Consider the following 13,775-nt stretch of genomic DNA (forward strand, 5'->3'; position numbering starts at 1 on the left):
GGTCTTCCAGCCAATTCTATCAAACCTTTACAATTAATCCAGAATGCGTCAGCAAGATTAATTTTTAATGAGCCAAAAAGAATGTGCATCACATCTCTGTTTATCAGTTTGCACTGGCTACCAATAGCTGCTCGCATAAAATTCAAGGCATTGATGATTACCTACAAAACCCCCACTGTCTCTGCACCCCTTTACTTAAATTCATTACTTCAGACTTATGTGCGCTCTAGAAGCTTGCATTCTGCAAGTGAACGTTGCTTTACTGTGCCATCCCAAGGAGGTGCAAAATCCCTTTTACAGACTTTTAAATTAAATGTTCCCTCCTGGTTGAATGATATGCCCAACTCAATCTGAGCAGTTGAGTCCTTAGCCATCTTCAAGAATTTTTTTTTGACCCTCTAACTCTAGCACTCTCTATTCTATTTCTATTCTTAAAAAAAAAAAAAAAACCTTGTCCCTTTTACACTTAAACTAGCTTTTCTATTATTTTTGTATTCTACCTGTTTCTTTTTATTTATTATAGAATTAACAAAATCAAAAAAAGGCCTCTAACACTAGCTTGCTCTATTCTTTTTTTACTCTTTTTTTCTTTTTTTATTATGTAATTTAAAAAAAAACTTGCTACGTGTACTACGTTAAGCTAACTGAGACTTGTTATACCACTTGCATATCACTGCTCCTTTGCTGATTTTGATTGCTTCCATTGTCCTCATTTGTAAGTCGCTTTGGATAAAAGCGTCTGCTGAATGATTAAATGTCAATATAATAAATACATCTATCCCCAAATTAGATGCATTTAAACAGAAATGATTGATTTAAAAACAAAAAAAATGTGTTGTTTTATGTAGAACAGGTGCAGAATAAATCGGTATTACTTATTTCTAATTAAGTTGGATCTTGTTGAAACCATCTGGATTATACTTTAGTAAACATGTTAAAGTGGCTGGTTGATTTAAACAGATAGTTTAGTAGAATTTCCCTGAAGCTCTTTAGTTCTATTTTGAAATGGTAAATAAGTCAATTTAAGAATAATTTAATCAATTTAAGAATAATTCCATCAACTTACCTGTATATAACAACTTGATATGGACATGTGTCCAATGGATACAGGTTTCTGGGCTTTACCTCCTTTAACTGAGTGCCCATCCCCCTTTGTCAGAGGCCTGGCATGTGCTCACATTCCTACTTGATTCCTTTGGAATGTCTCATTCCATGGTAATGTTGAGACAGCAATCTGCACTCGGGAACAGTCACTGAATCTAACATTGTCTTCACTATAAACTTCAGTTATTAGATACTGGAAGCACAGCAATTTTCTCCCAAATAAATACTTTTACTTTTGATTATTTTTAATTTTTGACTTTTGTTATTCTTATTACTGATTTTCATTTATTTAGTTTTTGAAAGGCAGTTGTTAGATGCAGTTTCATTGTGCAGTTTCATTCACTTGGCAGAGGCAGGGGATGAAAAGCAATGATAATATTATAAGAAATAATTTAAATATTATATTATTAGATTTGTCTTTGTCAAAGTTCAGTCTTATTTTGTCTCACCAGAAAAAAAATAAAAAAATATTCTAGCAAGCAGAGTCGGACAAAGTACACAACTCCTCCATTACTCGAGTGAAAGTACAGAAACTGCTGGTCAAATGTTACTCCATTACAAGTAAAAGTTGTAAAGACAGATTTTTACTTAAGTAAAAGTACAGAAGTACTTGCTTTTAAAAGTACTGAAGTACCAAAATTAAATTTCCTTGTTATTATTGATGTACGTAATACTTGCAATACCTCTGAAGCAACTTACAATACATTACACCTACTAAATACACTAACTAGCTTGTAGTATCTTTGGAATAATGAGCTTTTAGAATGTTAAAAACCTTTGGAAAAAAAAATAAAAAATTTAACACCCCTACCCACCCCCACAAAAGCAGAATGGTAGTGACCTTACACAGCTCTGACAGTGTATGCACACAACTATGTGTAGCCATTTATTCACATTTGAACAGAGTGGACAGTGAAATTGCTGTAAATACAGAGTGATATGAAGAAAAAAAAATCAAACGTGCTTTAAAACACAGCAACACAACTGTAGCTGTATAATATTACAACAGCAATACTGCTTTAACAAAACAGTAAGACTTATTTGACATTAAAACAAAAATGAAAAAAATGCTGTCATATCGCTCTCGCGGTACTTTGATATCATACACAGAACGGTCTGTGCAGTGCTGCTTCAAGTCCAACACCTATTGTGTTTTATTAGGAGACACTCAACAGTTCTTCTGTGGCATTATTATTTATTATTTATTTATTATTTTCACGTACACAATTTAGCAAAAGCATTTCAGCAACTTATAATTGCACATCTCACATCACCTTTAACCTCACATAGACCTTTAATTGTTTGCACTTATGCACTTACTATTATTGTGCTGTTTTATACACTGGGGAATCAGTCTGAATTTGATCAAAACTTGTAGTGAGTTAATGGCTAGTTTTCAGATGAAGGGTTACTGATAGGAGCTTTACAAAAATGTTTTTAGTCATGCTGTCATGCTCACCTCTGTACACGCAAAACATGTTATGCCAAACTCAGTTTTGTATTCCCCATCTGTTTGCTTCATGCTTGTGTTGTATGCTGTTGATGATGTCATACCACTGGTATGCACATACTCTTTAAACCCACCAGATCTCTGGAGCACTACAAAACCTTCCACAGACTACACACCGTTTTTTTTTCCATCTGTCTCCTTGCCTTTTTCCCTAACTGATGTAAACTGGTTTATTTAATAAGCATTTTCTTGTTCTAAATGTAGCCATTTCTGAATTTTAAATTTCAGACATAATGTGATTTTGAAATTGCTCAGAGAATCCATTTTAAAACATTTTGAAGAGTGCAGTGTTCTTCAGAGTTGGTCTTTGTAAAACCATCTTGTTGCATTTATGGTGAGGAAAAAAAAAGTGGGGTAAACTTTGGCACTTTTTTGTTTTTGTTTTTTTACTAAGATTGTCTTGTATCAAGTCAAGTCACCTTTATTTTAAAAGCACTTTTCTTAAAAAAATAAAATAAAAAGTACTTAGATATGTGTCACAAATGCGTGCACAGACTCAAGACAGGCAGAAGAATAAAGTTCCAACAGAATCTTTAATAATATTCCACAGGAAAAACGTAACACAAAGTACCAGCAAACACACACTATACGCAAACATGACCGGACCCTGAACTGATGAAAAACAGGAACTAAAGTATACAATGAAAGAGGTGATTAATTAAACACATCTGAACTGAATGAACAAATCATTATTAACCATAGAAAAAAAATAAATCAGGAAATCAAACAAAGGAATATGGAAACAAATGAATACAAGTCCATGAAACTGAATTTTTTTTTTTTTTAAATACTGGTGACAATTTAGTGCATTACATTAAGAGTAAGCTTAAGTTAAATTGAGTGGATTGAATTACTGTAGAATATATGAATAATTTTCTTATCAAATACAAAAAACATCAGTTAGGTGTTTGTTTACTGTATATAAAACACTAATTCATATTGCATTCTCCATTCCAAACTATTTTGCAACACATTATTTACTTACAGGTGCTAAATTTCTTTCTTTCTCTTTCCTTCTTTCTTTCTTTTTAATCTTATTCTTAAATTCTTATTTTATTATTATTATTATTATTTTTTTTAAATAATCTTAATCTTAAATCTTGATATGTAAAATGCAGTTATTTAAAAATGAATTTAAAGGAGAAATTCTTAAAAACTGACCAGTATATGTCTATATTTGATATAGATCCGTATTACATTATGAATGTTATTTTAATATTTAATATTTAATTAGGGAAAAATAATAAGAGAAAATCTCAAAAGTAAATCAAAACAGTGCATCATTAAACAGATGTGTCTAAGCCCCCATTACTAATAGTGATGGGAAGTCCAAATCCTTTCTCTCGAACAGTTCAACAATCAGCAGAAAAGGAGAACAACACATCCAACAATAAACTCCATCACACAAGAATTTATGCAGATGCACTATAGATATACAGACATCCTGTACATACAGAGACCTTATCACTGTTTTTTATTGGTCTGATTCTTCATTCCACTTCAACCTCTATTTATTGCCATAATTATTTATTGCTATCTTGGTGGCTTTATTTTCGGTTTTGTGTTTTTTGAGGTTTTGTGAAGATTATTATCTTAAAAGGATTGGCACTAACTATAAAAGTTTCGGAAGTTCTAGAGGACATCACAGTTGATGTTCCAGTGGATACACAGCTAGAGAAAAGTTTATGTCAACTTTGTGCTATTGCCTTATTATGCTTATATGCAAATGTAATTGTTGAATGTGTACAACAAATTTCTATGTCAAATTTTATAGGCAGATGCTTTCAGTCTGTGGCTGGTTTACATGGTTTGTGCTTAATTCCTCAGGTGCAAACAGAAGTGAACAGCAGCTCAGAGGATGTGGACACACAAATGGGAAACAAAGGTTAATACAAAATACATCTCTTTGAATGATAGTTGCTGAAGGAACATTATTTGATAGATAGATAGATAGATAGATAGATAGATAGATAGATAGATAGATAGATAGATAGATAGATAGATAGATAGATAGATAGATAGATGAATAAATGGATGAATAAATAAATACATTTTGTCATAGGTACGCCCAGTCTGAAGCGCAGTGCCTCTATCAAGGACAGGATGGCGAAATATCAATTAGCGGTCACCAGAAAGGCTTCTTTTACTGTGCCACGCTCTGTGAGTATGTTTGCTATGTGTATAGTCCACTGCATGTACAGATACAAATAACATTTTATCTGATAGTTTGCTGAAATTAATTCATTTATTTAATTGCTAAAGAATGCTTCATGTTAGCCAGTGTCTAAAGGACATGCATAAACACACCAATCCTGAAAAAGTATGCCTATGTAAAACTTCATCGTATTTGAATTGTCTGAAGGTAGATGCACAGACATGCCTGAAGTATGGCAATGAAACACAGTCTCATTTCCATCTTCCATCTGAAATATACATAACCCTAAGATGTTCCCTTTCAAAGAGAACTTTGATGTTGTGTCATGGTCTTGACGCTATGGGAACGTTAATTCCCACTGCGCCATACTGAATAAATGCCTGCTCGCCTGCTGTGAAATCAACTGTAGCGAACCAGGCTGTAGCCATATTGATGAAAACTAAGCTGCTGCTGCCAACGACTTCCAGTCTGGAAGGGGCAGACTACTACACCGGTACCTAATCTGTCACCAGGCCTCTGCCTATTAAAAAAGCTCTTAAAAGCAACCCAACCGAGGAGAGCATATCTGTAAAAAAAAAAAAAAAAAAAGCAAATGCTGATTAGGTATGTTTCGAAGCATGGCAGCTGGTTTGAGCTAGTTAAATCTGGTCCTTAAGTTGGTCATAAGCAGGTTCAAGCTGCTCCTGAGCTGCTAATATGCTGGTTATGAGCTGGTCCTGAGCAGGAGATAGTTGCTTAGGACCAGCACATGACCAGTTTAAACTAGCTCAAACCAGCTGCCATGCTCCAAAACATACCTACCCTATATACAGTATGCTGGTTTTTTTAACAGGGATGGCAAAAGCATTCTCAGAAAGTCATGGTTTGCAGGGTTTTCACCAGCCTAGAACGCCGCCTTGTAAGCCTTGCCTACCATCCACAATGTAGTTTTAACATGGCTTAGAGGGCAAACGCCACTCCAGGGGAGAGATTGCTCACAAGCAACTCTTCAATCCAAGGCATCTTCTCATACCCATGCTCACAAGTCCCCTCACATTAGAATAATTTGAACTGTCAGAGGTTACTATGGAAGCTGTGGTATGATTTCCCCACTATCTCAACTCTTCCTTGTGGAGATCAGAGAGAAATGCTCACTAGAGGGAATCATTTATGACCCACCAGGAATCACTCATTGAGTCTACTCAGAGTGATTTCCTGTTTTTCTGCCTGCCAATCTTGACTAGTCTAGCTGTGGTGTGGGTTATAAATTCGAATAACTCCTCATACACAGGGGTGGAGGCAGGATCACTAGATACATCCACCATGACATTTTTTTATATGCCAACCCCCGCCCTCTTATTACAGAAGTTCTAAGCGGCCATGCAATATTTTTTTTTTTCCTTCTTGTTTTCTCATGATCTCGACATAATGAGTTGTTTTCTCTGGATCATGACATAACAAAAGTTGTTTTTTCGTGATCACGAAAGGGATAGTTCACCCAAAAATGAAAATTTGATGTTTATCTGCTTACCCCCCAGGGCATCCATGATGTAGGTGATTTTGTTTCTTCAGAAGATTTTTAACACAAACCGTTGCAGTCTGTCAGTCTTATAATGGAGGTGAATGGGAATCACGGCTAAAACATACAATAAAACAAAAAAACAAACAAAAAAAACAAAATCAAATTAAACCCTGCTGTTCATGCCGATACATTGATGTGTAAAGACACAAAACGATCGGTCTCTGCCGGGCCCTATGCATAGGCAGTCCTGATGGGCCCCCATGACCCCCCAATGAAAATATCCAGGTAAAATAAAAATATATTCCAGACTTTTCAAGGGCCCTCTCTTCCTTTGGGGCCCTGGTAATCAGTACTGGTTTTACCCCCAGTCCGACGCCCCTGACCATGATAAACTAAGTGTTTCCGTGACAGTTTCAAATAACGGTTTCATGAAAATGAACTGCATGATAGGAATGATGCAGAGTTTAAGAATCCTCTTTCACAGATTCCTCATCCTTTCCAGAACAACTAATGCCACAGCAAATAATAATAATAATAATCATAATAATAATAATAAACTTTGAATAATCAAGGGCATATATATTCAAGAATTAGAAGATAGTAAGTGTGGCGGTACTGTAAATCCCTTAGGGTGAGAAAATGTGTGGTAAGACACATCTAACATATTATGTTGATTTATTCATACATTATTGGATTATTTTTAAAGTATTCTGATATGAAGTGATTGTAATTTGTTTCAGGCAAGCCAGTCAGAAACAGAGGAAAGTGTCCCATCCATGGATCATAAGGAGATTTCGCCACCTGCTGGTGATGGACAGATAGTGGTACATTCAGATTTTCTTCTAAATGTAGTCTAAATAAACTACATAGACAAACATCTCTCAATGATGTATTAAGACTGGATTTAATATTATTTACAATATTTACACAAAATTTACAGGTAAATGTTTCATGATGTTATGTATAATATATGTTTGGCAAAATATTAAATTGTTTACCTGATTACCTTAAGATTTAACAAGTTTACTTTATTGTTTATTCTTTCTCTATGATTTGATACAGAGCACACTCCCTGAGTCAAACTGCACAAAGATCAATGGTGAGTCCATTGTTTTATTATTACAATTCTAAACTGAAACTTTAAGCTGATTTTATAAATAGTGATTTATGGTTATATGCAAACATGCCTTTAACCTTAAATACTATGCAAGCTAAAAGAAAATAAAACCCAGACCAACATGGTGAATGAGGAAGTAATTGTTTAACAAATAAACCTATCTTACAATTTTCTTTAATTTAACATGCTTGCAATGCTAAGATCTCATAAAATGAATCATTTTCTCATGATATTACTCTCTAGTCCTGACATGTCAACCCTCCCTCTAGAATCACCATTGTCTTACCGTTTATAAAGCTTACTTTATTGTAAATTTCTGAACTAAGGGGTTTTGTTATTGATTGATTGATTAACTGATTGTCATAAATGGAAATCTTTATAAAAAACTATAAAGAAAATGGCTGGCCAAGGACAGGTACAGTAAATAGTGTACAGTAGTGTGGAGTATGTCATGATCTGTCATTTATTTGTGTTTCCTTTAGGAGAGCCTGTACACACATCGAGTCCTAGTGGGGCGACTCCTGTATCAGAGAACAAGGAGCCTCCTAAAGTGGCCAGGGTCTGTGGCCTACAAACTAATTTCTATTTATCTAAAACACAAAAGCTTACTTCTACCTGTATTCGGTGACTGACTGAGTTTTTTTTTTTTTTTTCTTCTTCTTCTTCTTCTTCTTCTTCTTCTTCTTCTTCTTCTTCTTCTTTTGCCTTTATACACAACTACAATGGATTTGAAATAAAACAATCAAGATAAGATTAAAGTGCAGACTTTTAGCTTTATTTTAAGGGGTTCCACAAAAATATGACATTTACTATTTAGGAGTTACAGCCATTTTAAACCAACTACCTCCATTTTCAGGGGCTCAGTAGTATTTGGACAATGTGATGTAATTGTAAATATAAGCACGGTTTTAATACTTGGATGAAAATCCTTTGCAGTCAATGACTGCCTGTAGTCTGGAGCCCATGGACATCACAAATTCTGAGTTTCCTCCCTGGAGATGCTTTTCCAGGTCTTCACTGCAGCCACCTTGAGTTGCTGCTTGTTCGTAGGTCTTTCTGCCTTCAGTCTTGTCTTCAGTAACTGCAATGCATGCTCTATTGGATTGAGATCAGGCGACTGACTTTGCCATTGAAGAATATTCCATTTATTTTTCTTTAAAAAGTCTAGAGTTGCTTTTGCAGTATGTTTAGGGTTATTACCCATCTGCAATGTGAAGATGCTTTCTATCAGTTTTGTAGCATTTGGCTGAATGTGAGCAGAGAGTATAGCCTTAGAATTCAGGTTGATTTCTGTTGATGTTATGAAGGGGTTTTTCTTCACCAAGGAAAGGTTTTTGCGATCATCCACTTTAGTTGTCTTCAATGGTCTTCCAGGCCTTTTGATGTTGTTGAGCTCACCAGTGCTTTCTTCCTTCTTAATGCCACAGTCACACTAGACTTTGAGCATGCGAAAGTTCCTCGGATGCTGCAACGGTCGTGAAATGACGTCACACTATGCAGCGTCTTAAAATTTTTAATTCAAAACATAACATAATAATACATATAAAATATAAAAACATACAATCTACCCAACTTTCCTGCAGTGCTAAAAGTGCAGTTTTAAATTTATGTTCCTTTAAATTCATCTACAAGGTCATGCTGTGACGTATGAATCTGCTGTTGGTCACACTGCTTCAAGTGATGTGAATTCGTATTTCACCAAGCTTGAACTTTGGAATGCAGCAAAATGCAAAACTTTTCGCATGGGCTTGTGCCCCTTAAGAGTGTAGCCAACTGTTGATCTGGCCACATCTAAGGTTTTTGCTATCTCTCTTATTGATTTATGTTGTTTTTTCAGCTTAATGATGGTTTCCTTCACTTTCATCGAGATCTCTTTGGACTTAATTTTGGTAGCTCCAGTCAAACAGCTTCCAAATGCCAATTTGTAGGGATGGGTAGATCGACACCAAGTGTCAACACACGTTTTGAGTTTTTGACACACTAGTGCTTCGAAACAGTGTTCTGGAGCATTGCTTGAAATGAGGCTGTCACATGACCTGTGAAAATGAAGCTTCGTTACCTCACTGACACTTCACGCTATGCTCAAATACAAAGCATGTCGATTGCGCTGTCCCATACCCGTGATCAATTTAGTGCATTGTTATAATTATATCAGTCAGCATGCCCATATGTATGTAGTGTTTTTACGTGGTGTATCATAGTTAATTATAGTACTACTATTAAAAACAATGACATGTGAATGTCTGTTGACTGAATGAAAATTAAAACCCCTTGCGGGCTCAACCACTGTTCCCAAAAAGGATAAAAGTCCTTCTTTAACCACAAACATTTTGGCTTTTTGTAAACGCCGTCCTCTGTTGTCAACAGCTCACATTGGTGAGAAAAATTGCAAAAATATTGCAAAATATATTAAATACAATAACTGCATTTGTATTTGTGCATTTTTGTTTTTTAACAATGTATATGTTTGTGTTATTTTGTAAGGAAGACAAAAATCTTGCCATGAAAAATGACATAGGTCTAATTTATTAGCATATTAAACATTCTATTTATGTGAAAAGACGCACGTTTGATGCAAGTAAAAATGAAGAAAATAAGGTATTGTCATTGTATTGTGCAAAATACAATAAATTTGGGAAAACTCTTTCGCTGCACACACACATGCTTCCTTGCTATGACACATAATTTTTTATTAAATAGACAATTAAACCTTACAATGACATCCCAATGAACAAAATATCTAAATCAGTGCTTCCCAAACCTGTCCTGGAAGCCCCCCTGCCCTGCACCTTTTGTATGTCTCCCTTATCTAACACACCTGATTCCACTCATTAGCTCGTTAGTATAGACTGCAAGAACTAAATTGTGTGTGTCTGATTAGGGAGACATACAAAATGTGCAAGACAGGGGGTCCCCCAGTGGGTGTAAGAATTTTTATTGACCACCAGATGGCGGGGTAGAGCACTGTGTCTAAAGCTTCGAAGCATCAAGCAGTTTGTTGTAAATGCCTCACTGCTTCAAAAGCCTCCTTCAGCACATCCCTACCAATTTGATGCTTTAATTCAACTTCAGATCTTTTATCTGCTTATTTTTTCTTGATGTAAGGAGGGAATGGACAGCACCTGGTCAATTAACCTCTTCTTAGTCGACTGTCCAAAATACTACTGAGCCCCAGAAAATGGAGGTACTTTGCTTAAAATAGTTAAATAACTCCAAAATGGTAAATGTCATATTTTTTGTGGAACCTCTTAAAATAAAGCTAATATTCTACACTTCAATCAAATTCATTGTAATGGTGTATAAAGGCATAAGCACAAAAACTCAGTCAGTGTCCAAATACTTCCGGACCTGAGTGTAATAGTAATACAATACAGTAATAATACAGTACAATACAGTTTGTCTGTGGTAGAGAATTGAATATGAAGATTAAATTCCTTTAAAGATTTTGGGACAGTCTGTTAACTGCAAGTATGGTATATGAGATTTTGTACCATAGAAGTCTGATATTCATACTAAATGCTGAATTTCATTGCTGATAAGATGTTTATAACTCTTGTGTTTCTCTGGACAGAAATTTAATCTGCCTGTCCATGAAAGTTGTGTATCCTGCCTAAAGACTGTTTACCCATTGGAGAAACTTGTTGCCAATCAGCAGATTTACCACAAGACTTGCTTCCGCTGTACCTTTTGTAGTACCAAACTCAGGTCAGTTTTTGTTTTAAATTACTATGGTCTCTTAAGAAATATTCTATGGTTTCAATACAACTTAAGGGAGAGTTCATCCAAAAATGAAAATTCTGTCATTGTTTACTCACCCTCGTGGTGTTCCAAACCCATGGGAGTTTTGTTCATCTTCCTAACACAAAGGAAGATATTTTGAATAGAGATTTCTGTCCCTCTATTACCATATTTGCATTGATCAGTTTCACTTTAATCTACAAAATTATCTTTAAAATACAGCATCTTGAATCTCTGAATGATTTATTACTCATATCGGAATGATTAGGATTATATCAGAATAAAAGGAAATTTATTTTTAAGCTGTCAGTTTATGACAGACAATAATTTTGTCTCTGTATATAAAAAGGTATTGGGAAGGTACAAAGGTTTGTATAAAGGTGTTGAAAGTGAAAAAGTGAAAAGCTGAAAAGTGAATTATGTATTACCTTTTGTTGCTACTGTAATGCTTATGTTTTGTGAGGTTGGATTTGTCATTAAACATTGTTATGAATGAAACATTTTAATGTTAAATAATACAAACTAAAGCAAACTCAATGTGTAAACAATGTTAGTAGTTAGTAGTCAATATTAATAAATTTCAAGAACCTACTGAGGTCAGATTTTAGATATCCTTCATATGGAAATAATATGTCTTCTTTCGTCTCTCGTTTATTTCAGTTTGGGGACTTATGCTTCCCTACATGGTGACATCTACTGTAAACCTCACTTCAGCCAGCTATTTAAGTCTAAGGGCAACTATGATGAGGGATTTGGCCATCGACCACACAAGGAAATGTGGACACCACGAACAAACGAGGAGGAACCTGAGAGAGATGAAAACTCAAAGCACTTTGTGGTAGACTCTGTGATAGTGAAGTCTACAGAACAGTTGAGTCCTAAAGTGAAGGAGTCACAACTGGTCAAATTCACTGACTTCACTCCAGCTCTAGAGACAAAAAGTCAAACCAGCCCAACCAGCTCAATGGAAAAACCACAAACCCCTTCTGTGGAAACAAGAAAACTGAGAGTTGCGTGGCCACCTCCTGCAGACAGTGATGGAAGCTCCAAAGCCTCCAGTCCAGTCACTGAAGTTGGAAAGGGTCCATCCAAGCTTTTCAGAGCAAAGTGGCCTCCAGAGGAGGAAGCTCCACCTGCTCAGCGGAGCCCTGAAAAAGCAGAACTGAAAAGTCTTCGACGTAGTTCCTCACTCAAAGAGCGGAGCCGTCCCTTTTCTGTGGCACCAAGCTTGGCATTATCCAATGCTACAAAACAAGAGTCACAGTTGTCTCACAAGGTTGCTTTGGTAAGACGAGGCTCACTGGAGGAGCTTCGTTCACAGTCAAAAGTGAAAACAGACAAAACTGAAGTGCAAGAAGAGGCAAAAATCCCAGATGAAAAGACGAAGGACAGTGAAAGCCAATCCAAGAAGAATGTTGAGAGTCCTGCCAAATTTGATAGGACAGAAAAGATGCCCTCCTCTATTCTCAAACAGACACAACAAACAAAAAGGGAGGCTGAGGAGCCACAGCAAACAAAAAATGAAGCTGATCTACAACAAACAAATAAAGAGTCTCTGACTCAACTAACAAAAAAGGAGCCTGAGCTACAACAACATGAGGTTCCGACACGCCATGTGGAAGATGAGGAAAAACCGGTGAAATGCTTAAGCACTTCTTCTGAGCTCCAGTCTTCCCAAGACACATGCTCTCCAACTGTGGAAGAAAAAGCCCATAGGAAATCCCAGGATGTGGGCTTCTGGGATGGTGAGGAGGCTGAGGAGTCCCTGACTGTAGAGGAGATGATCAAGAGGAATCGCTATTATGAAGATGAAGAAGACGAGGAAGAGGAGGTGGCAATAGTTTGACAATATGTCAATATTGTCATCAATCCCTTCCATTTATTTACTTTGAAAATACAACTGGTGTAAATTGAACCTAAAAAAGTACTTTGTTATATTTTAATCAAACACTATGGTACTGTACATCTTTTTCTTTAAACTTCTTTCTTGGAAATTGGAGCTATCGCTATTTTTTGTATTTTGTTCTTTGCCATCCATGATTTATTTTGGTTGCTGTAAAAAAAATGACTTGTTTACAAAAAGTTTTAAAAATCACTATTATTGTTTATTAATCTAAGAATATTTTGTGTTGATCCAAATTAACAAATTTCCTTTCTTATTCTCAGCCTTTGACAGTTTAATCAATAAGGATTGCAGCCAAACAGTTTTGGTTACTCTCCTAGTCCATTATTGAGCATATTGAGATTGAGCAAGTATACAATAAACATTATTTCACTGAAATTGGGGATATAAGGTGCATTATTTCAGTTTAATGTTGAATGATAAATATTATTGTACGCTTTGTACCGTAATGGTTGAATGAGACATGAGGTAATCTGACAGCATTGCATTCAACCTTCCACCAATGCTGTCTCTGATCGCGTTACTGGTTAGCCTCTGGTCTGCCTGTGCGTGTTCATGTGTTTTAGAGGAGGCGTGGCTTGAATTAGACCACAAAAACATGCTCTATATGTATCTGTTTTCACATTGTACCTGAAACTCATTTGTAAAAAACTTGTAAAGCTGTTTATTAATGACTAATAAATTTACAAATGCATTAAAACTAATTTATAGGGAGTGATAGCTGCATAAATTAGAAGTGTAACTTTC

At 35.6% G+C, this 13,775-nt stretch overlaps 1 protein-coding gene across 2 annotated transcripts in view; it reads left to right on the top strand.

The window, feature by feature from the left end:
* lima1b (LIM domain and actin binding 1b) overlaps positions 1-13,406 on the top strand; it is a 28,536-nt gene extending 15,130 nt beyond the window's left edge. For both annotated transcript variants that reach the window (XM_042733592.1, XM_042733593.1), the window contains 7 exons: positions 4,442-4,499; positions 4,677-4,774; positions 7,011-7,094; positions 7,333-7,369; positions 7,870-7,946; positions 10,959-11,092; positions 11,786-13,406. In XM_042733592.1, the coding sequence (XP_042589526.1) occupies positions 4,442-4,499; positions 4,677-4,774; positions 7,011-7,094; positions 7,333-7,369; positions 7,870-7,946; positions 10,959-11,092; positions 11,786-12,971 (1,674 nt within the window). In that variant the 3' untranslated portion in view covers positions 12,972-13,406. The remainder of the gene's footprint in view (positions 1-4,441; positions 4,500-4,676; positions 4,775-7,010; positions 7,095-7,332; positions 7,370-7,869; positions 7,947-10,958; positions 11,093-11,785) is intronic.
* Positions 13,407-13,775: the final 369 nt, after the last annotated feature.

Source organism: Cyprinus carpio, chromosome B11 (genome assembly GCF_018340385.1).
Source record: "Cyprinus carpio isolate SPL01 chromosome B11, ASM1834038v1, whole genome shotgun sequence".
Lineage (NCBI taxonomy): Eukaryota > Metazoa > Chordata > Actinopteri > Cypriniformes > Cyprinidae > Cyprinus > Cyprinus carpio.